At 41.9% G+C, this 24,275-nt stretch overlaps 1 protein-coding gene across 8 annotated transcripts in view; it reads left to right on the top strand.

Moving 5' to 3' along the window:
• The window catches only part of LOC130161342 (microtubule-associated protein 4), a 115,195-nt gene that overhangs the window by 20,173 nt on the left and 70,747 nt on the right, over positions 1 to 24,275 (top strand). For 6 of the 8 annotated variants that reach the window (XM_056364575.1, XM_056364577.1, XM_056364580.1 and 3 more), the window contains exons 2-3: positions 6,036 to 6,224; positions 9,996 to 10,052. In XM_056364575.1, the coding sequence (XP_056220550.1) occupies positions 6,038 to 6,224; positions 9,996 to 10,052 (244 nt within the window). In that variant the 5' untranslated portion in view covers positions 6,036 to 6,037. The remainder of the gene's footprint in view (positions 1 to 6,035; positions 6,225 to 9,995; positions 10,053 to 24,275) is intronic. The other 2 variants (XM_056364579.1, XM_056364576.1) reach the window with 1 other exon arrangement.

Here is a 24,275-nt window from a genome sequence, read left to right as displayed (position 1 = left end):
GACTTTTGTGAGCTTTCACACTGTGACCATGAACCAATTCCTGTTTATATCTACTGGGGTTCTATCATGTGATATTAAGTTAATTCTGACTTCCTGATTCTCTTCTGACTGACTGCTGATGTGTACACAGAGCTCCTGTGCAGAGAGAGATGAAATTTGTTTATGATAAATTCTTAAAGTGCAAGGTGATGTTTTTGTCTATTTAATTTATTATCATATATAATGAAACAACAATGGCAAATCTTCACATTTCAGAAGTTGTATCAAAAATATTGGCATTTTTGCTTTGAAAGTTAAATCAAAATAGGTTTGTATTTCTTCTATGCTACCATCTGCAGCTTACTGCAATCAGGTGATTACCTAGTCTTCATAAATGGCTGAAATAATGGCCAGAAATACAAAAATACAACTCAGGTTGTAATAAAATATCCTTTAGTGACACTGTCTTTGTCCTGTTCAGACATACAGTATAACTCCCCTCCCCTGTCCATTTCAAAGTCCAAGTTTCCGGATGGATCCCACCCATTATCTATCCATCAGTGACATCATACACCTAACCAGACTCCGGAGAGGTCAGCGTTTCCCTCTGTGCATGTGAGACCTCATAATCATAGGTTCACATAGTAGTAAAGTAGGGATCTTAAACTGCCCTGCAGTTGTTTTACAGCCACATCGACCTTGGACAGTGAACAGCTCCACATTCACTGCCCAAACCCTTAAAGTAAAAGTTAGTGTAGCTGGAGGCAGAAAAATATTGACACTGAAACTGCCAATTTTCAGTTGTGTTGTCTGGTTTTGTTAAAATCCACCGTTCCTAACGGCAGACTGGTGTGTCACAGCCCCCCAGCAGCACCATGATATCATTTTGAGGATGGCGGTGACTGTGCAGCTCTTCACAGAAGTGATCTCACACTTTGTCTGTCGGAGCGTGAACCTCTCACTTTTCTCTTGCTCTTTTAGCCGTGTTACACCAGGGAAGAGGCATTTGTCTTTTCACATATCTGAGTTAATTATAGTTGCACCGGAGCAGTTAATGCTGCGATGCCTTGCTCGGCGGCACAGTTGAGCGCACACTAGATATCCCAGCAGCTGGCACGTATCCGGTTTCAAACCAGCAGCTGGACTGCGCAAGTGTATTTAAAAAGTATGTATGTATGTATGTATGTATCAAGCCACACAATATTTCCTGAGCTGAGAATTTCTAAAGGGTTAATGATTTACGACGAGTTAAAATCTGATCATTAACATGTTATGATCTAAATTGTCATTCAATGTTTAACAAAGGAAGTTCAGATCAGGTATTGGTCACGTCATTCTTTTGTGTCTGAAGGAGAAGGAAGACCAGCTTTCAGAGGGACCTCCTGGGTCCAGAGTATCTACCCTGGTCAAGCGAGACGCACAAGAGCCCCCAAGACTCCCGCACATAGCAGAACCTGACCCCCGCCCTCCTTTAGGATTAATCAAGCACTTTGTGTTGTTGTATATTAAGGGAACAGGAGGAAGAGAAAATGCAGAGAGATTTTTGGGATTAGGTTCAATGTGTTATGTCACCCATCACCCTGGAGCCTGCCAGTGTTAAGCCTATGGAAAACCCTGCACATACGCCACTCATTTTCCTACTTCTGTCTCTTCTCTCCCCTGTAGACTCACAGATCTTCTCTCAGTCGTTCTAAACACTGTATGATTAAGGCTCATTGTTTTCAGTCTCCAAATTTTTTTTTTTTTTAGAATTACACCCTTATTCTCTGGGCAAAGATTTCAGATACTGTGTAATTCATTTTAAAAATTTGCAATTTAAATCGTAATTGCAATATTGCAATACTGTCAGGAGTTATTTTTGCAGCTTTAACATCATGTGTGCTTATCATGGTGCGTCTTTGTTTACATACAATAGCAGTGTGTCAGGGCAGATTAGAAAGAGGCTTAACCTTCACCTCTGCTTTTTTGGCAGCCAGGGGACACACACTCACCGGCCCAGGAACGCACACGTATAGACACATACGGGTTTGCACACACACACACAGACACACACACACACACACACACACACATAAACGCGTGACTAATCCACACATACACTCGGAACATTTGTTAGCAGACAGCACAATAGAAACTGCCTTTTCCCTGGATTTCCTTTCTTTGTTGAATCCAGATTATTTGTGAGTGGCCACACCACAGTTGTGAGCAGGAGGTGGAAAACAGTAGCTCAGCTCAAACTATTGCACCTCACCAGGGCCAAAAGATCCTTGAGTTTTTCACTTTCTGAACCCAAATCCAAATGCGTCCCACTTTAGGACCAGACTAATGAAAAGGTTCTGCTCCTGTGGTCATGTGGGGACCCGCTGTAGAAGCAGAAGGAGCCGAAAAGGAACAAACAAAACTGCATTGTCTGTTTTTCATCCATTCAAATGACTGTGTTAAATCAAATCGGTTGGGTTCAATGGGTGGCATGGCTCACCCTGCTAACTCTGCAGCTGGCACCAATGATGTACTGTATGCTAAACACACACACAGATGATGTGCGGTTAAATATGGAAACTGGGGCAGTGTCTCTGACCAGCATGGCTTTGTGGTCGAGGCAGTAGGCAACAGTCTTCCTGCGACACACCCTGGTCTCAGCACTGGGGTCTCATTTACTGCTGCTGATACACTGGCAGTCAGGCATGAGTACGCCCACGTCTAGTTTATTTATATTCCCTCTTCAGAAACTGATTATTGTTCATTATAAGAACAGTTTGTAAAACTTAATGTATTTCAAATTTGATTGGCTGAGTATTTCACTAGCTCAACATCTGAGGACTGATTAACTTACTAACTGGATGACTGTCTATGTGACTGATTGATTGCTTGTTTGATTAGGTTTCTAATTTTAAATCACCAATAAATACAAAAAGATTGTTCTATAAAGGGAATACAATGTTCCTCTACCTTTGGTGCACATGAAAGAGTATGTGCACAAAAGCACAAAAACATTGTGTTCTGGCTCCTTTGCAGCTCCTTCTCCTTATTCACAGATTTTGCTGAGGAGAGTGAAATAAACAAACAAGAATAGCCAACAGGTTCATATTGGACATTAAATTAATATATAGTGATGGCGTCATTAATTATTGACTTTGACTAGCTTTTCTTGTTTGTTTATTTCACTCTCCTCAGTAAAATCTGTGAATAAGGAGAAGGAACTTCACAGTTTCCCTTCTGCTAATAAACACTGTTCAGGAAATACCATTAGAATGGTCTGCTGCTTATGGTAATTAAAACAAGTGAAGTACAGAGTATCAGTCACCACACTGATCCTAGATGAGCTACAAATGTACTATTTACTGCGCTTGTAAATTACAAAAATTGTCAGCAGAGTGATTCAAATCCATATTGGAAATGTGCCTGCTGCAGCACTCCGTGTCTGAAACACGTCCACTGAGCAAGCCATGTTCATGGAACCGGCATGGAGACGTGACATAACATCATCCAGTGGACATCCGGGGGTTAGTGAGGTCCAGTGCAGATTGGATGGGGTGGAGGTCAGAGTTCTGTGCAGGCCAGTCAAGCTCCATTTCCAAACCATTTCTTTATGGACCGGGCCAAGTGCTCATTGAAACAGGACTGGCTCCAAACTGTTGATGCAAGTGGGAGGAAGACTTTGGTCTAAATTATTATTCATAACTGTCCCTAGAGTGTCGTGTGTCAGTGTGTTAGGCAAATATTAAAGTTAAATGTTGGATTATACAGCGTATTAGACCTCAGGGAACATACCAGTCCAGTGAGTACGAGTTGTGGGAAACCTTGTCCAAACCATGAAAAACACCCCCAGTACCAAATTATATGACCAGAGGTACAAACAAAAACTTAATAATAATATACCTGTACCTGTTGTCTTTGCAGTAAGTGGATGGATAATCCAGCAGATGGGGCTGTGGAGTTGTATTTGAGATTTGACTGTCTCTGAGTAATCTTGAGAAATATTTTTATTTAAAAATCCCTTAATTAAAATTCAGTTATTAATCAAAAAAAAAAAACATTTGCTGTTAGAGTGAATTTTTAATGAAAATACAAGTACTTTTTGCTGTGAATAAATTTAGATCCACTAATATATTATAGTGGTAGCTGCATTTAAAAAAAGGTTCATTTATGTCTATAGACAGAAGTGTGGCAGCGCAGCCAGACAGATAGGAAACTGTAATAACTCAAAGGTCTCAGGATTGATCCTCTTTGCAGCCTGTGTGTTCCCCTGTTTTGTCCTTGAGCAAGACCTTCAACTCTAACTCGCCGTTTCAACGATGTGAGAAAAGGAAGTTCAACAAAGAGGGGAGAGATGATTTTCACAGGGTAGAGATGTTAAGTGTAGTGTAGCGTGGATAATGGAAGGAGAATTGTAGAAGACGAGAGACGAGACGGATAAACAGAGAGTGTCTGAAGAGCAGAGAAAGGCCGGCTGCTGCTGGCACCGAAGATAATCTGGCATTATAGTTGGAAGATGACACAACATGACTCTGCAAATTCCCCTGGTGGCCATTGGTCAGCTGAACTCCCAGATGAGCTGATGACTGCTTGGATGTGTGTCTCTTTGTGTCTGAGTCCATGTTTAGGTACAGATTGTGCCTCTGTGTTATACAAAGTCATGCATTTCTTTCATGCAGCATAATCCCATCTGAAACTGTGCCTCCCTGTGGTAGACAGTGGTATTGCACCCAGGTTGTCAGTGATTTGAAGCCATGTTTTGTGTAGCCGCCTCAGAGGGAGCTCAGAGATCAGGCGCAGGCCTGGCAGCCTCAGTGTATTCAGTGTGTGCACTTCAGCAGGATGGGCGCCTGCCTTCACAGGGTCCTCTGGTCTTGTTGCTGCTCCTGAGGCCACTTTGATGCCTCCTCTGGACACAAACCTGCGGCCCTGTTAAGTTCACATCAGTGATTTTGTGCTCTCACTTCCTTGAACCACTTCTCTCCATTTTCATCTATTTCAGTTTCTTCTGCTATTTCTTTACCTCCACTTCCTAATCTTTATCTCTCCATCTCAGCCTCAGTGTCTAGGCTTTATGTGACTGTAATCCAGGATATAGTTAGGACTGATGTTTAAGATTTCCCCATGATTTCAAAGCGATCATTTCTCAGAAATATACTATACTGTCTTCCATTGCTATAAATGAAGTTTAAAATCGTATATTGAAAAACTGAACTCAAGTGCTAATATTTACAAGTTCACTCAAAAGTACACTATTGTTGAGGGGAAGAAAAACACACAAACAGAATCTTTTCATCTGTTTTTCAGTTTCATTTCCATCTGTTCTTAACACTTTTGCATCAAGTGATATGATCATATCGTTATTGTTTTTCATTGTGAAGCACCGTCACTTGACCCCAGGGTTGAATGATGACTCAAAATCCCAGGCATGAATAATTTGCACCCACCAAAAGACATAACATCGTGATTTAGCTCTCTGTGGAAGTGCCTTCAAGATCATCTGTGTACAGCACGTTTATTTTTTCCATTTTCTTAAAGGATTACTTTATAGGATTTAGGATCTATTGGCAGAAAGAGTATATTTATAATTATGTTTTTATTAGTGTATAATCACCTAAAACTAAGATTTATTGCGTTTTCTTCAGCGTAGAATGATCCATACGTGTCTTCATAGGGAGCGGGTGCTCTTTTACAGAGCCTGCCATGTTTCTACAGTGGCCCAGAACGGACATATCAAAAACTGACTCTAGAGAGCGCCTTTTGCATATTCACGTTAACTGACGGCCACCGTAGCTTTTACTACAGGGTGTTCAGTTGGTTGCAATTTGCACCCTCACCACTAGATGCCACTAAATGCTGCGCACTGGTCCTTTAAAAAAATAAAAAATAGTTCCCCCCTCTATGAAATGAAGAGCATTTGTAGGACAGCTGTAGCTAAAACAGCTATAAGCTACTTGATGACTCGTTCTTTATTTTCTACTTTTGTGACTTGTTTGCTTTAGAGTTTTAGAGCACCATTAATGAAGTGGCAACATGTTCCCTGTTCCTGTGTTTATTCCTGTCTCTCTGTTTGTGTGCAGTCATGGCGGAGTTAGACCTGAGTCTGAGTGATGCGCTGACAGACAGCGCTCCCCAGCCAGGCCCTGAGAGCCTGGTGGAGCGGGACTTTGTGGCTCAGCTGGAGGCTGAGGCCTTCGACGATCAGGTCGGGGAGACGGTGGGAAAGACAGACTACATCCCCCTGCTGGACAACGATGACACCAGGGCAGGTGAGGCGATGGTGACAGTAGAGTGTGTTGTCTCCTTACAAGTCACGTCCTTTCCGTTCTCTTCTGTTTGGACTTATGACAGTGATGCCAGGACAAGACGAAAAGTGGGTGACAGGTGTCAATTGATCATGAGGACAAAGGGGCAGAGAAAACAGAGACAAGGGAAATGAAGTCAGAGGCGGGTTTTGTCGAGGGCTCTTTGATTCCACCAATAACTTCAACCAGGTTAGCTGTATTAGTGTGATGATACAGCAACGTTTATTCTAATTGATCACTGAAATGAAAATGTCAGTTCAACCCAACTACAAGAGAACACATTTGCACCAAAACAGGTTCCCTGACCCAAACAGTGGAGGTGACTTTTGTTTGTGTTGCTCAAAACATCATCTCATCAACACAAATTTTAGCATCACAAAAAAAAAAAAATCCATTCATCTCCATTGTACAGGTGTGATAAAAGAATTCTCCAAGGCTGATATTTTAAACTATGGAGTGGTTATTTGGAAGATGTTGATTTTATTCATTTATATACCTGTGAACTCAACACTGCTTTTTTGGACAGAGCAAGCCGAAAACACAACGCTGACATATTAGCTAACATGTTAGCTAACAGCTTGTTTATACATCCAGCAACATAGGGAATCACCTGGCAAATTTAACTTTAGAATATTCAATCTCATTTAGCTCTGTCTTGTTCCTGAAAAAATAACTGACTCTTGATCCACTGAAAGATTCACCATGATCAGCGGCTAGTTGCTGTTTGGTGCCGGAGAGGTGTGCACATACTGGGTTTATCGGAGCATTATCACTGAAAACAGTTGCCTGCTGTGGCTGGAAAGAGGTGGATAAGAGTGAAGTTTACATGCAGGCCGACCAGTGAGCTTTTAAAAGATGCTAACAACTACTACTAGACCCTAGTTCTGCAAAGCTAGCAGAGTCAAGTGATAAATCTGTGAGTTTCTTTCACATTAAGCATTGTAATTTAATCAAATTTTAATATAAAAACATTGTTTAGTGCAGCTTTGAAAAAGAGCTAAAATGTTGAACTCCACAAACGTTCCTGCATTCATACTAAAGGCATTTGAAATTTTCCTGGATGACATTGTATTTTTATTTGCACCTCTGGATCTGATTGCATCTACATTATCTTAAACGTGTTATATAACATGAACTGCAGCTGCTCTTAAATGACTGATAGTATCGGGCACCGCTGGACACTGGCTGCCATTTTGGATCTGCTGCGCTGTCATTCAGCCACAGGGATGATAGTATCCATAAGATAAGCAGAGCAGCGGTCACTGATTTGACTATCCCAGCTGACTGGTGACATTTGGGAACTAAACAGGAAGTAGTGCCCGCACTCTGAACAGTTAAAGGTGCAAATACTCCATCCATCTGCTCCAGTAAAGATGTTCAAGGTTTAGTTCCATGATAACCCACCTCACTGCTACTGTCCAAGGCCCTGGATGGAAACAAGAATGTGTCCCTGACCAACCTGCCAGGATAAATAAAGAAGTGTAGGTCATGGGCTTTGGATGGCACTGTGTTATCAGCTACATATTAAACATGTCATGTCATGTCATGTCATTGTACAGTGAGGGAAGAAGCAACATTTACTCATTTAATTTCAAAAGCAGCTTCAAACTGACGATGATGTACCAGGTTTTAGGGAAAGAAAAAGAAAATTCATAGCAAACAAGTTTTGTCTTTGATGTGTGGCGTTGGAACCGGTATTGTAGCTGGTTTTTCTGTGCGTTTAGAAAATGTGGTGGTTTCATGGCTCTGTGTAGGTGTTTCACAAACAGACTTACTAGCTGATGACTACTGCCTCCTATTGGAATAGAACATTATTTAGCAAACTGTAGTTTTGATGCACTAATGGCCAAACATCAAAGTATGATATCGAAGTCACTGAACAACCTACGAAATAGATAATGAGACTGTGCAAAAAACTTATTTTCAATCCTCCACAGGTTGAAAATACTTATTTCTACTGTCTTGATTAACATCTGTAAAGGAAATAAAACAGCCGCTGTCACAGATACAGGATATGAATACAGTGGTACTCAGCCAAACATATGATGTTGTATATTTTTCTATAAATGGTTTGAGAGCCTCCAATCTTGCTCAGCTTGTTAGTTTATTACACAGAGATAGAGAGAAACAGAAACATACAGATAGGTAGATAGGAAGTAAACACATAGACAAACAGTAGATGGATGAGATAAACAGCTGAGTGCACAACCAGATAAAAGGAAGTGACAGTGAACTGGGGATGACTCAGCTCTTGGGCCTGTTTTGGTTGCACAGACACTTTGGTCAGACAGTCAGACTGTGTGTGGGCACTCGTCAGTGGCAGCCGGCTGCAGGACGGGCTGTGGGTGGTGTTGCCAGTGATCAACTCTGGCACGCAGTGTGCATTTGGACAAATGCTGACATGCTGACACCCTGAGTGCCAAACAGCAGGGCTAGGCAGTCCGCAGTTTATTGTCCTCTGTCAGCAGGAGAGCTAGACAGAGGAGGCGCAGATTTGTTTTTTCTTTATTAGAGGTGCTGTTGTGGTGCCCTGATGCATACGTAATGTGCCTTCCTGATGCCTCGTGTGTTGGATGAGTGTCCTGCGCTCTGTTGTATCTGTGTCCTGTGTGTTGAATCAGTGAATCATATATTCTGTGTATGTGTGTGTTGCATGCATATCTGTGGTTTGGGATTTCTGCATGGCTTTGCTGACATGCTGAGCTCTATGTTGATGTGTGTGTACTGTATGCATGTGACGTGGCTTATATCACAAAGCAAGGTCAGCGGATTAACCATCTCTGGTTGTACTACGACTACGACAGACGGACTACGATAATGTGGCACCAAAGGCAGCGAAGAAGAAGAGCGTTAGCATGGATGTAAACAATTTTAAAAATCGACTATTCAATTTTTTGTTAGGTGTCAAGGATACATCAGTGTGTTGGGTCAGAAACACTACACCCATGGTTCTCATGGTGACCTTTTCAGTGAGCGTTAACTGAGCTGTTTGATAACCAGCTTCATGATACTGGTTAGGATTGCCAATGTTAGGCTCAGGTCACCCAAAGACAGCCAAACTAAGTTGAACTTGCTTTTGTGATATAGTACCGCAGCAGAGTGCCAGGATTGGTGGTTCAATCCCTGGCTTGTGCCAAGTGTCTTTGAGCAAGATCGTGAACCCTGAACTGTACCTGCACCCTGTGTGGTACTGCAGCTCACAGCCATGTGTGACTGGTGAGTTTATGGGTGGACAAGAGGTAAACTGAAAACAGCCCATTTACCACAATCAGTGTTGTGGGTGTGCATGTGTATTTCTGCGCATGCCTGTGGATGTGTATGTGTATGTTTGACTCATTTGTGCCCTTATATGTCAGAGCCTTGGTGTGTTGCTACTGTGCAAAGTTGAAGGATTCAGCAGTCGTATGTCACACAGCATCGCCTTGTCCATCATCCCACACCGACACCATCCGATATGTGCTGCCCTCTGCCTTCCCATAGTCTGACCACGGCTCACACCCACAGGCACAAAGCTCACCACACACACCCCTAGTGTACAACAGCTATACTGAGGGACCATTTAAAAAGCCAGAAAGGTCAGTCAGTAGTTTCCATTTGAATCCAGATGCAGTCTGTCAAATTTCCGCGCAAACCAATACGATGCAGTTTGATTTTCTATCTCGTCAAGCCATTAGCGCTCACATGGGTAGTAATGTGTTTATGTGCGTGTGCGTGTGTGTGTGTATGTGTGTGCAGACTCGGGTGCTACGTTGGAGAATGGAGAGCAGGAAGCTCATGGTGTGCAAAAGCCTGGTAAGACATATCCCACAATTCCCTCTGCCGTCAGTCAGTCTGCTAAGGCCTCCTTGTCATCCTCATCCTCCAGTCATGGCATTTAAGTCTTTTCTTGTCTTTCAACCTTGTTTACTTCCTTCATGTTCTTCACTTTGATTGTGTGTGTGTGTGTCTGTGTGTGTGTACACCCTCAGTATTATTAGTGGCGTTTCAGAGCAGGATGTCAGCTGCTCTTATTGCTTTGCAGCATTCTTCAAGGTCCACTTAAGTACAAGGCTGCTGCTCTTGTAATTCTCCAAGCTGTTCACACTGAGGAGGTGAACTGAAGAGAATGAGAGAATGATTCTGCTGAGAATACAAACTCATTTTCTTTAGTGTATAAGTAGTTGAATATGAATATATAATACTTGACTTTGCCTTTAAAATATAAGGACATGACCCAGAATTTTCCCCCTGTCCACATGTGAATTGATTTGTTGCAACTAGCTTTGGCTGACCACCATTAAACCTCACTTTTCCATTATCTTGAGCATTGAGGTAGCTAGGAGAACAATATCATAGGAGGTGGGTGTCTGAATCTCCAACTATATCATCTCTAATTGATAGTTCACGGAGCCTTTAATGGCAGCCTTGATCAGCACAATCTATGACCACATAAACCTCCAAAACATAGTGGCTGTAAGTAAAAGTAGTGGCTCACAAAGTATACCTTTTAAATGGAATAGAGTTACCAGTAAACTTGAGTACAACCAGTAAAAGCACTTTTTAAATTTTCTTGTTGAATAATTGTTTGTATGTGTGTTGTGTGGTGATCCAGGTGCAGGTGGCCACATGTGCTTTTGGGCAGCTGGACCTTCAGTGATATGCTTCTGAATGTAAACTGTAAATCTGTAACGTCAGCTTTAAACACTGTCAGAGACTGTCCTTAGGTAGACTACATGTCTGTCACCATGATCAATGAGGGAGGTGGGACTTCGTTGTAAGGCTTACATGTTTTTATTACGAGAAGCAGATTGATTAAAAGAGTCCCTTCTCTGTCAGTGGAAGTTGTGTAGCTGCCTCACTGCAGCTCACGGAAAGAAAGGAGAGGTAATGACTAAAGACTTCATTTTCAATCAGCTGTGAAATTCACATGAGTTCATTTGCATAATCAATTCATGAAAACACAACTTAATTGACAGCAGGAGAATTGTCAAATTGTTGCCCTGATAATATCAGCAGCGCTGCTTTTAATAAATGAAATAACACGGCCATTGAAGCCTATTTGCAACTCCTTTTGTTACTTATAAAGCAAATAAATTGTTCTGGTGTTATCTCATATCTCATATCGCATATCAGAGATAATTAGCTGCGGAGAGGAGATGCAGCTCTAGACGGGAATGCTTACTGTGTCTAATGAACAAATCCATGTTCACGTCTGGCTGTCTGCTTATACTGAAATAGACAAAGAGAAGAACTGTTTCAGCTGTATGTGTGTTAAAATGTGTGTGTGTGTGTGTGTGTGTGTGTTTAAATGTGTGTGTGTGTGTGTGTGTGTGTGTGTGTGTGTGTGTGTGTGTGTGTGTGTGTGTGGTCCATTTTGGAAATCACCTTATCTGATTTTCTTTTTTCAATAGTCTGGTTTATTTTTTTCACCATGGTCCATACATCCTCCTGTTTCCCATCTCACTTTGTTTTTGTCAGAGCTCTGCATGTCATCAGCAGAAAAAGGATTTTGCATGGGGGAATAAATGAGTATGTGTGGTTTCCTACACTGGCAACACACAATGCGCACGGCTGCGCACATGTGCAAAGTATAACATATTGTAGAAATTGATTTACCACAAGTCAGTTCACCCTCAAAAGTTGTTAAGTTGCTCACCCGTTTATAAATGAACCAAACAACAACAGGAGAGTAGGAGGAGTATATATCAGAGAAAGCGATGCAGAGATCTTTCTTAGACCACTGTGTGGCAGGGCAGAAGTCGTTCACCGATCTGAAATATAGAACAAATGTTACCATGGTGATGATGTCTGTGATGATGAAGTTAGATACTGTATGTAACAATCCAGGCCTCAAACACAAGAAAGCTTTGGCCATTAAACTTGAACTGGCCTTCACAGGATCCTTACAGCATGGATCAATGTCAACAGCGGACCAGTCATAAAGAATGCCAGCAGGTCAGATGAAATGATCAAATCCACTTCAACCTTGAAGGTTAAAAGGGAGATTTCCTAGTTGGTGGTCCTGAAATCTCGCACAGCAAGTCTCACTTCAGCAGCAGGGCTTTGCCAGTATGGATTTCTTTTGCGTAGTTAACTAAATCTTATGTTTATTGGAACTTAGTCTGGAATGTGCTGTATGAAACATTTCCGGGAATATCTACATCGCAGTTGATTATAAACAACTTCAAATACAAGCTGTGATGTGGGAGATGTATCGCAGATTTGACCCATGCTCAAACTATAAGAGCCTGTCACCTTACATCATCTCCTGAACATAGTTAAAACCAGGATAATACACAACCGGGACTAGTGTGTATGTAGAGACACTAGTTAACGGATGATGTTGAGGCATGACACAGAATGTGTTAGATAAAATAAAATTTGTAATAATTAACTATTATAAAAGTATTATAGTTGGACACTTTACCTCAGGCTTTGCAGCCAATCTCCGACTAAACTGAAGTTTGTCCCTAAATGCACTGACCTGCATGAGTATATCCAGTGGTGTTATGGCATTGACAAGATGCAGAAGTCAGTTTGGTGCCAATTTCGCTGCAGAAAAAAATGGAGAAGTTCATTTTGTGCATCTTTGAGTTCCTGAGTGCTTTTATTTATTTTTTCCAACCCAGTTCAGATTAAAACAATCCCACGTCCGTATGGGTTAGGGTTAGGGACATGTCTCCCTTCGTTCTGTCGAGGCTTTCGTCATATGGAAGTGACCGTGGTTTCATCTAAACTGAGTTGGAAAAACAATAGACGCCTCCTGGGTCATGTAACTCTGCGCTCAATCTTACTGGGACTTGTGATGATGACGAGTTTTACAGTTTACAGAAGTAGCATAGTTAACTGTTTTGTAGGATTGTATTTTAATGATCTTCATCCTGTGCGGAAAAACTGCAAAAACTGTAGTGCATATGGTTGTGAAACCAGCACCACAGTGGTTGGGCCTCTAGAAAATAGCTGTGTTAGGAAGTGTTATGGTAGTGTTGCTAAAATCTCAGCTCCAGCTGGTCAAGATTACGGGAAAAAAGTAGCGATGACAGTAATGAGCTCAACCTCACAGAGGACATCACAGTGTTGTGGTGATGTGGTGACTGTCGCAGCTCTGTTTGGCAGGTTACCAACCTTTTATCCATCATTTTAGATTATTTTAAAAACAGCTATTGTCTTCTGAGGGATTAACACTGGCACTGAGCGAGGCTGTTTCTCTCTTTTCCACTGAATGCCAATCAGTAAGCGCAAACACAGGAAAGTTAAAGCTGTCAAACGTGCCCACTGCCACATTCATGTTCAGTGTATGATCCACTGAGACGGCTGAACGGCTCGGTGGGGACGGATGCTGGTGACAGTGGGAGGAGTGATCTGCATTTAAATCAGACATTTGTGTTGGCATGTTCACCGCTGAGCTGTCTGGCTGTTTGCATGGCATGGGGTAGCTTGTGTTACCATGGCTACAGAGCTGTATGTGTGCACATCTAATGGAGAGAAATGCTCCTGAAGGGATGTTCAGTGTAAGTTTTGGTTAATCTCTATCTCTTAATTCCCCCCCCACCCCACCCTGCTCTCCGCAGTAACAGAAAAAGTACAGTGTGAGGTGTGATATTATTATTTTTCAGTGGGCCTACTTTAGTAGACAGAGCATCTGGCTTTGTCTAGGCGCACTGGATCCATTCATCATTGTTATTCCAGCGGACCCCAGGGAGAGGACGCAGGACGCAGGCGGTATAAGTAGTAACTGGGTCAGAGAATTGAGAGCGTAAGCTGAATCCTGACAGGGCAAGAGTAGATGTGTGTGTATGAGTGTGTGCATGTGCTGAGATGCTGCATGTCACCTCTGCTGCATGACATTACTGCATGGCATGTAAAGACAAATATATGGTATAGAAATATTTGACCAATATACGATGATGGCAGCATTAAATCTGGCTTTTCTCATGTTGGTCAATTATTTGACATTTGGTAGATGAGTTGTGGTGGATTCTGTGACAGCTTTACTAACCTGCTTTCTTCCTTTTTTTCCCTTTATCCCTTCCTTTCGTCCTACTTTTTTCATCTTTGCCTTCTGCATAAACATATTTTTTATTTTTGTGTTCTTATTTTTTTATCTTAATTTCTCTTTTACGCCACTCTTTCTCTCTCTGAATGAATCATCTTGTGTTGACACACTTATTTTACTCTTTCTACTCTTCCTCCTCTTCTTCCCAACCGCTGCCCACACCATTCTTTTACTCTACCTCCCCCTTCTCTCCCTTACTTTTCTTTTCTCCCCTTCTCTCAATCCCCACGCTTCAGAGGACTAGAACCCGCCTCCATCACCATGCCGACTGTCAATCAGCTGTGCTTCCGCTTCTGTGCCCCTCTCCCCTTTCCCTGTGCAGCGTACACACACACACACTCACACACTCACACACTCACACACTCACACACTCACTTTCTACCCACGGCTCCTTTGATCCAGTATGAAGGAGAAAGGCTGAGGTAGTGGGCAAGAAGCCACATTGGACATTCATGCACACAAACACACATGTGCAGACTCATGCACACACACTCACACACACTCACACATGCACACACAGCCATGCCATGCTTTCCTGACTTCAGCACACGCTGTTCCTCCAAATAATGCGCTGGCACACTGTGATTCACTCTGCTGGGCGAACTGGGTGTCTCTGACACACACACACAGTCACATTTGAAATTCAGTTTGTATTTAATTTAGTTTTTGTCTGTAGTTCGTTTTGGCCAAAGATGATAATATTATTCCCACTGTGTCCAATGAAATGTTCTCTCTTTGTCTGTTTCTTTCTGATCACTTATTTGCAAATCAAATATATTTGTCCAATATTGACAAAAAGTATATCGAGATTCAGTTGAAGTTTGTGTTTAAACAGCTGCTGTGACATAAGCAAATAAATCAAATGAAAAGCATTTAATCACACTGAAGCAGACCCAGACAGTAAGTTCATACACACACACACACACACACACACACACACACACAGACAGACACTGGGAGGCACAGACACCATCCAGCAGCCAGCCCTCGTCCTCCTGTCTGAAACCTCTCAAACTGACTTCTCAGTGCTGCCAGCCTGATCCGTCAACATGCAGCTAACCAGCACACACACACAACACACACGTATTTACCCACCAAAGGACTATTTGTATTTTTGTCAAAGATTATTTTTTCTCCTGTAATGAAAAGCTTTGGTCACCCCCCCCACACACACACATTTCTAAGCCATCGAATCAGGACTTTCTGTCTGCTTTGCACTATTTTCCTTGTTTCTTTAAACAAATAGATGGAGGAGTAAACACTAAAGCCAAACCTCTAGCAGACAATCATTAATGTAAGGAATGTAAGAGATGTCCCAGGAGTCTTTGCAGTAACGTTTTCAATTGATATTCGTAGGTATATAAGCCTCAGTTTATCTTTACGTTTCAAATTGTTGTTTATTTTATTAGCGTGTCTCAATGAGCCGTCACTAATAACTTTATGTTTGTTGTGTCTGTTGCTTTATTGTGTTCTTATATATTTATATATGCAATAAATTCAGTCAATCAAACACTGAAAACTGACTTGTTAGGATTTATTATAGAGATAACAGGGAGTTGTTAGCCACAAGCTAGTGTAACAAAGTAAAGAACTGGGCCTCATTCACAAAATATGAACATCCTTGAAACATATTGGTATTTTGGCATCTTTTTTTTTTTGTTTTTCTTATACAAAATAATGGAAATCATGAGGAGGTTTGTATCAGACTATTTCTTGGGTAGAGCTACTTTCTCCCCAAGAAATAGTCCTTTTGAAAACTGTAGACAAAGGGTTTCATGGATTATCCAGAGAAACCAGAGAAACGTATCTGGAAAAGATGAGTAGGATTTTGATCTTTGATCTTTGTTCTTTTACGTCTACCTGCCTCACTAACCAGCACCTGTTGGATCAGCTGGAGCCACGCAGCTCTTCCTCCCTACTTTCTAAAGGATTTTAGTTTTTTTTTAAGCTTGTTTTTTAAATTCTTGAGTCCAGCAAACACAGCAGTATGTTGGCAGTAATCTCACAGACAGATGCATCAAAAACTTAGCACAGTAATCTGAAACTTTCTGTATAGTTAAACGTGTGTTTGTGTGTGTGATTTGGGTGAAGTGACCCTTTAAACGAGAGCTGTGAATGAGGCCTAGTAAGCTTCTGTGGCGAACAAGTCATCCACCAAATAGAATGAGAATGTGAAAAGTGTAATGAACACAACATCTGAGCATTATTAGCGGTTTTCTCAGTTTAACTCGTATGAAACTCGTCGGATCTTCTGGAGGCCGTGAATGGACAGATATTTTCAGGGGTCAGAGGTCAAGGTTAGCTACAGACACAACAACAGCTGAGCAGATTTGTCACCCTGTAGTGTGAAGCACTGTGTATTTTTTATGGATTTTGACTGTCTTATTTTTATTAGATGCATGGAAAGTTCACACATGTCCCACAGAGGGTTTATTAGTTCCAAACAGTAACTCAGTGTCTTTTTCTAGATGTCTCTCTGTTGTCTGCCTGCACCTTGTGCTAATAAACCAAGATATAACACACACTTACCTGGCTTTGGGTTTCTCTTTCTTCTTCTAACCAGCCTGAATTAAACCTCTTATCTGATGTCTGACTGCTGCTCTCTCCCTCTCGCAGCTCCTTTCTGTTTCTGTCCATTGCAGCATTTTATAACGTGCAGTATTATTTCCTGTTTCAGATATTCATATACCTCTGGAGCTTTCTAAAAGAACAAGACGCTTAGTCATACTGGCTGTAACCTTAGGGGGGCGGTGGATTTTTACAGTGTAAAGCTCAGAGATTAGTGTGTGCCTCAGGGAGGAGATTTTCTGTTGCTTCTGAGGGATGTGCCTCTTTGGGTACAAAACACATTACGTTATTATTCTTTCCTTTTTTTGGAAAAAGAACAAAAAGAAACCACAAAATTTCTCCTCGCATTTCTAGTGCTGGCTTAAAAATACACAAAAGGAAATAAAGGGAATTGTGGCTTCTCTAAAGATGTTTGGCAGCTCTCAGTATTTTATAGCTTCTCTTTCAATTTCACTGAGTGACTGTCTGGGTACAAACATGAAAGGAGATGTGCCTCAGGAAGCACAGAAACTCATCTGCTTTTTCCTGTACTTTTCATTAATGCTCAGCTACACTGAAGAAAAACCTTCCCAAACTAGAAATCCTCCAACAAGTCCTCCAACCTAAACAACAAAATAGGTCTGCTGGACGGCCTTTCACAATCTTCACAAAGAAGACCTTTGTGAGCATTTTCTGTTGGTACTCCTCTGTGATTAAGGTTCAGCTCATTTTAGCACCTGAACAATAAGACTACTTGATGAAGGTCAGAGAAAGATTGTGATGATGGTTAGAATAAACTTCAATGTGTTTTGAAAGGAGACAGTAGCCAGCAGCACTTAACTGTCTGACCTCCTCTCTAAGAGGTTTTGAAATGCATTTCCATTTTCAATTTGTGCATAAAATAAACTAAAAAAAAGATAAATTTGATTTAAAAAAAGAGAGAAAAAAGGCTGAGCTGGAAAAATATGTGTATTGATAAAAAACAAACTATGACAAAGTGCATACGTGAAGCATGTGACTTAAACGTCTTTAAGCTTCTATCAAAGAGGTGAAAATATCAGATCTGTGTGGACCAATGACAAGACTGTGATCTTTCTTAAATAAGCACATGAAACAAACATTATGCTAATGCCATATTTCCATCACATCTTTTCACACAATATTCCATCATGGATGTATTAAAGGAACTCATGTAATACATCCATGTTTTCCATCGTTCGAGGTTTGACTGGCGCTCTTTAAGTTTTCAACATCGCCTGTGTCTGGTTTAACAGAACAGGAGAGTTCGCGCCTCCAGCCTCTAACAGTCATACAGCAGGAGTGGATGGAAACTCATTAACTGCACTTTCTTTAGCTGACTCTTTGAATATATGGTTAAAATTGATATGCTGCATTATTTCCTCATAACTAATAACGTTCATCTGCATCTGCAGGTCTACATTCAGTAAATGGAGCTTAATAGTGGACCTTTGAGAATATTTGATTATTATGTTAAGTAAAACTGGGTTGAAACAACATTCTCACCACAAAGTCCATTTAGTACCTGTCCTACAGCTTTCAGTATCACATGATCTTCATCAAGCAGATGGAGCTAATAGGAAAAAATAGGAGGAAAGTAGTTTTTTATTTTAGACTAATGTTGTCATTTTCATGGCAGTGACAGCCTCCGTCTCGTGGGACTTAGACACATACCACATGAACTCATTTTTCAAGCAAAAAGCGTTTGCTGTTTCCAGCTGCCTTACATATACGTTTTCCTATTTTATTTTAAATCATTGTAAACTGAATATCTTTGGGTGTTTGACCGTTGCTTGGAAAAAACAAACTCACTTCTACTACTACTTCTACTTCATAACATTTTATATATTTTAATTGCTGAATACAAAAATAATCAACAGAATAATTGATAATAAAGCTAATGGTAAGTTTCAGCCCCATTCAAATCCACTTTGATACTGAATGACCTTGTTGCGATGACTCCCAGAAGAGGAGCTGTGTGTTGCTCAGGCTTTACGTCCAGAGATCATGCTGACCCGTGCACTGCTCTCTGTCAGCATGTGTGTCTCTGCATGTGAGAGTCTATATGGGGCAGCCTGTCCTACTTAGACTCAGAGAGCCGTGGTGCGGGGAGGAAAAGAGGGGGAAATGAATTGAACAAGTCCTCGGTGTAAGCAGATGTGCTTCTCAGTAAAGGGATCGTCCCGTACCTTTATGAACACACGCCACAAATACACACACTTACGTGTAGGAGCATCGCAACCCCAAGAGTGCCTCATCCTCAACAGCTGTTCTCATACATTACCCTTGAAGAGGGCGAAGAGGGCGAGTGGAGGAAGTTTCAAATAAAGCAGGATTTAAAAGACAGGAGGGGGCGGAGACCTGAGGAGTTGTGTACATAAAGCGCAGTGCAGTACATTATGTGCAACTGCCCACACACAGTGAAGACATGTATGATATATGAAGACCTTGAAGTCCTGTCATGGCCGCAGCATGCTTTATCCATTATTGATCTTGACTATATAAAGTTGTTACATCATAGGCTCAAGAGGGGAAAATGTTAAACAACACGAAGTTGGTGCAGAAGAAATATCTCAACAACTATTTGATGGATTTCTATGAATTTTTCTACAGGTGTTCATGGTTCCCAGAGGATGACTCCTACTGAATTTGGTGTTGCCCTGACTTATTTATCCAGTGCCACCAGCGGATCAAAGTTTTCACTTGTTCAGTTTAATATATAGCAGTGGCTGTTTTAACGTGAGACACATCAGTTCCAACAGTAAAACCTTCAGGAGGTGCAGATGAAGGTTTCAGGAGCCATGTGAAGTGTGTTTGGTGTCCAGACCTTTACTCTGACGTCACCCTCTGGCCACTTTTTACATTATTTCACCACGACTCCTGGTCTTTGTTTTCTTAACAGTGAGTGTTACATCCTGCAGAGCCACAGTCTTGCCTGTAGACTTTGTGGCACCACTGCAGAAAGACTTTTTTTTTTTATGCCTCTGCACCGGCATTGTGTTTTCAGGGTGTCTCTCTGTCCCATTCTTGTGAACACGATATCTCAGTCATGCCTCGAGGGAATTTCTTCAAATTTGGCACAAACATCCATTTAGACTCTAGGATGAACTGATTAGATTCTGATGGTTAAAGGTGAAAGGTCAAGGTCACAGTGGCCTCACAAATCCCAGTTTTGGCCTTGTGAACACAACATCTTGGGAACTCGTCAATTGAATCCCTTCCGAGTCGTCACAATTGTCCGCTTGGACTCAAAGATGAACTGATTTAGATTTAGGTGGTCAAAGGTCAAAGGTCAAGCCAAACCTCCAGACTTCATACAGCAAGTATGTGATTCTAGATAAACAGGGATGTAACCTGAAACTAGTCTGAGTGGCGAAGGCAGACAACTGTGAGGTGGTAATTTTAGTTTTCATCCAAACAGTTCAAAATATTGACAATAGTTTGTAGCAAATATGTAAAATGAACAATCTTTGTAGGAAAATCAGCCTTTGAGAAGTCAGACTCGCCCTCACCTACTTTTCATTATGTCACCTTCTTATTTGATTGTATCACCATGACTCTGAACTTTTAGCAGAGCTCGTCACCATCTTTGTCTAATTTGATAAACTCCTGCTGTCAGCCGCTTTTACTTGAAGAAGTGATGTGGTAGAAATGCCGGATAAATCTCCTTTAAATATTCATGATGCAGCTTTAATCCCTGAGCCTGGAGAAAACCTAATTCCTCCCTCACTGATGCCTCCTCTGTAGACGGAAAGCTTTTCATCTGTGTGAGTGTTTCTCACATGTGAAGGTGTGTGTGAGCTTGACTCTCAGTGCGTATCCTCATGTACATGTGTGTGCATGTTTTTGACTGCGCAAATCTCTTCCTCTTTATTCTCATGACAGAATATAGTGTGTGTGTGTGTGTCTTTGTGTGTGTGTGTGAGGCTTCAGACTTGCCTTTGAGCTTTAAATGTGAAATGCTCTGAATGGGAAACATCAACTGGGCAAGTAGTGATTCTCCTCCTCTCTGCTGCCCTTTGAAGTGTGCACTTGTTCGCTTCATCTGTTGATTTGACAGGTACTGACTGCACAATCCCTGCTGGTGGGGGCTAAATGCAGTCCCCCTGCTAGGCTCTGTAGAATGAACTGTGAGCCATGACACTGAGGAGAGCTGGAAAGCATGACAGCTGGAATGCAAATACTGTATGAGCGACAAAATATCGAGCGTAGTCAGAAAGTTCAGCTCCTGAGCCCTGCCAATAGAAACTAACAAACACTGACGTGAAGACGGCCAGGAGAAAGTGAGGGTGGGATTAAAATAGCCACAGAGGGGTGGCCTCAGTGTTATTTTCCTCTTTCCAGACGGACAAACACAGGCTTGTTTCCAGGCAAGGACAAGGAGGTGTAGGAGATACAAATGGCATAATGGTCCTGGATTCAAAGAAAGGAAGCTAGGATGGAGGGAGAAGGAGGTTGTGTGTGTGTGTGTGTGCACGTGTGTGTGTGTTAAAAGATACCTGCAGGTCCTATCAACCACCCACCGCAGAAACATAAACACACGCACACTACAGAGACATTGTCACATCCAATGCACCTTGCTTCTCTACTGTCTGTCAATGCACATCACCCTCTCACACACTGGGTTAGTGCCGTCACTGCATTAGCCTCCTGACTTCTCAGCCACCCCCCACCCCCACAGCCTGCTCTCCTGCTCTGTCTTACACAGCACACACACCTGCCGTGCTTTCATTTAGGAACACGTTTGAATCATGGTGGAAAAGAAAAAGCAAAAAGTCAATAAATGTTTTGTAGCTGAATCAGTCAAACACGGCTCCAGGCCGTATCCATCCATCCATCTCTTCATGTTTTTCTACCCAGCTCATGGCCACAGCCTGTCCCAGGATGCATTGGACAAGAGACAGGGTAAATGTTGGCCTCATGTCAGTTTGTCTTTCATAACAAAGTAGCGGAATGAATGAGCCCAACCACAGGGAGCACAAAAAACAAGCGTCCCTCTTCCACTGTCGTCCTAAGAAAAAGTGTTGCAATGCCTACTCACCCAGGACACACTGATTCATGGAGCGATAGATGAATAAATGAACAGATGAATATAGTCTTGGGTTGATATTGCGATATTTCCCGCCATATGCAATATTTTTTATCCTATCCATCCCCCGCCCCCACCCTGCAAAAAATAAAATAAATAAATCCCCCGCCCCAGCGATAATATCCTAATATCAGCAAACTGATTACTCTTGTAATAAAATAGTTGATGTGATCAGGTGGCGTTTTTCACAATAAATGTGAAGATGGATTAACAGCAATACATTTATGCACGATGGCACATTATGGTACATGAAAAATTCAACACACTTCTTAAGAGATCAGCACAAGCACTTAATATTCAATATAATACATAAAAAATAATACATAATTTAATGATAAATAATATTTGACATTTGTTGTTTTGTGGGCCATGTCTCTAGAGTGGATCAAATAAATCAAAGGTGAAAGTGTAAACTTGTGCAATATTAATGTTTATCACAGTGTTGATGTCTTGAATATTTATCCTGATGATACGACTGTCATTTTGTTTTACTTCATCCATTCAGCCTGACATTGTGTTCTCGTTGGACCGTTTCTTGTCGGGGGTGCATTTTGCTTTGTTTTGCCCTAATCAGTCAGTAGGGGGTGACATATCAATCTCACCAATTTATTTACCTCTTGTTAATTAGTTTATAACAACCTATACACCTTTATTAATCGTAAATTCACTTGTCACAATATTTCTGTTGGTTAGCCAGCTACACATGATCAGTGTTAATCCTGCACTCCAGAGGGCCCCAGGGAATTCTTTGCCCCAATTAGCAGACGCTGCAATTTACAGATGTTCCCTGAACACATCACATGCAGGCAATGGGTAGCTACAGCCCACATCATCAGGGGCCCCACTTAGGGGAGTTTTAAAGCAAAAGGAGTGCACTGTGTAGTGTCTTTATGGGAGGTTTAAGAGTGTAAATAGTTATTCTAAAATGTGCCAATATGAGGGGCCATCTGGGGCCCCTTTACCCCTTGGGAGCCCCAAACATTTGCCTGGTTTGCCTCCCCTGAAAGTGCACCTCTGCAAATTTCTAATCCTGCCAACAAAGCTCTGATTGGTTGATTATTTTCCAGCGGGCTGAAACAGCCGTCAACAGGCACAACACCAGCTCTTTATAAATCGCTGAACAAATCTGTGATGTGGGCAGGCACTGGGAGTTTTGGAAACAGGCAAATACGTCTGTTTTTTATTTCTCAATGATAGAAGCCAGACAGGCTGAACATTTCAGCCTCATCTGCCTCGTGCTTTGTCCGCATCAGTGCTCATATACATCAGTGCAGCATCAGAATTCCCTATTGAGGTGGACTGATAGGATACTCTGTAGTAGTTACATTAAATCCATGTGCACCAGCTGCTGCAGCAGGAGCGGTTAAAGTTCAACATTGGCTGAGTTTCTGGCTGGATTAAATAAAACTAGGCTAATCTTTGATCTTCTATAATAACTGGTCAGATCCATACGTACAGAACCACTTGAGCGAGACTTTATACTGGACTGGATGTCACTGAGGCTGAAGGTTCAGTGGTAAGGAAGGCCTCGACATATGCCAGAGTACAAGGGGAAACCCTTCAAGTTGTGTCTGGGCTTGTACCATGTGGTTGTCATTAAATGACATCTTTAACCTCAGAGACACTGTCAGGGTGCTTTTGTCTCTTCTCATCCCTTCTCCAGCTCTGTTTTCTCCCAGTGTCACCTCACCTCACCGTTACTCTCCTTCTTTCTCTCACTCTCTCTTTTCACACTCAGCTTTTACTCTGTTATTAAATTGATTCTTTTCTTTATATTCTTGGAAGGAATGAGGAATGGGACTTTTTTCTACCCCTACAAGGACATAGACCTGACTCAGGTCTAAAGAAAACAAATTATATTATAGCCGTGTACATGCAGACTGCCTGTCCAGGTAAAGGTGGACAGAAAGGGAACCTCTGGCTGATTCAACCCGACTCACCGTGCATGATTAATGCCCTGTCATGGCTGAATCAAGAGGACACTCTTGATGCAGAATAGCACTGTGTCCCCTCAGTGAACCGTCACTCTGCGTCTGTGGTCCTGCAGTGGCCCCGACTCGTAATGTCTATCCCAGCCTGAGGAGCTGAGGCTGAGGCAGAGGAGCAGGGAGAGGCTGGGGTCAACTGGAGGACAGCTGCGGGACTTCAGCCTATCCTGCCGGCTCATCCCAGATTAGACAGTTTTGGTAAAGCAAACCATAGGGCGCCATGTTGAATCTAGAATAGAAATAGACTGAAAAAAACAAGGTTTGGTATTTAGCTCACATGGCAGTAAGCTGTAATGATAATCAGACGAACCAAATCGATGGGGAAATGGTCCTTTTCT

Source organism: Seriola aureovittata, chromosome 20, assembly GCF_021018895.1.
Source record: "Seriola aureovittata isolate HTS-2021-v1 ecotype China chromosome 20, ASM2101889v1, whole genome shotgun sequence".
Taxonomy (NCBI): domain Eukaryota; kingdom Metazoa; phylum Chordata; class Actinopteri; order Carangiformes; family Carangidae; genus Seriola; species Seriola aureovittata.
This window is presented reverse-complemented; position numbering and strand designations above follow the sequence as displayed.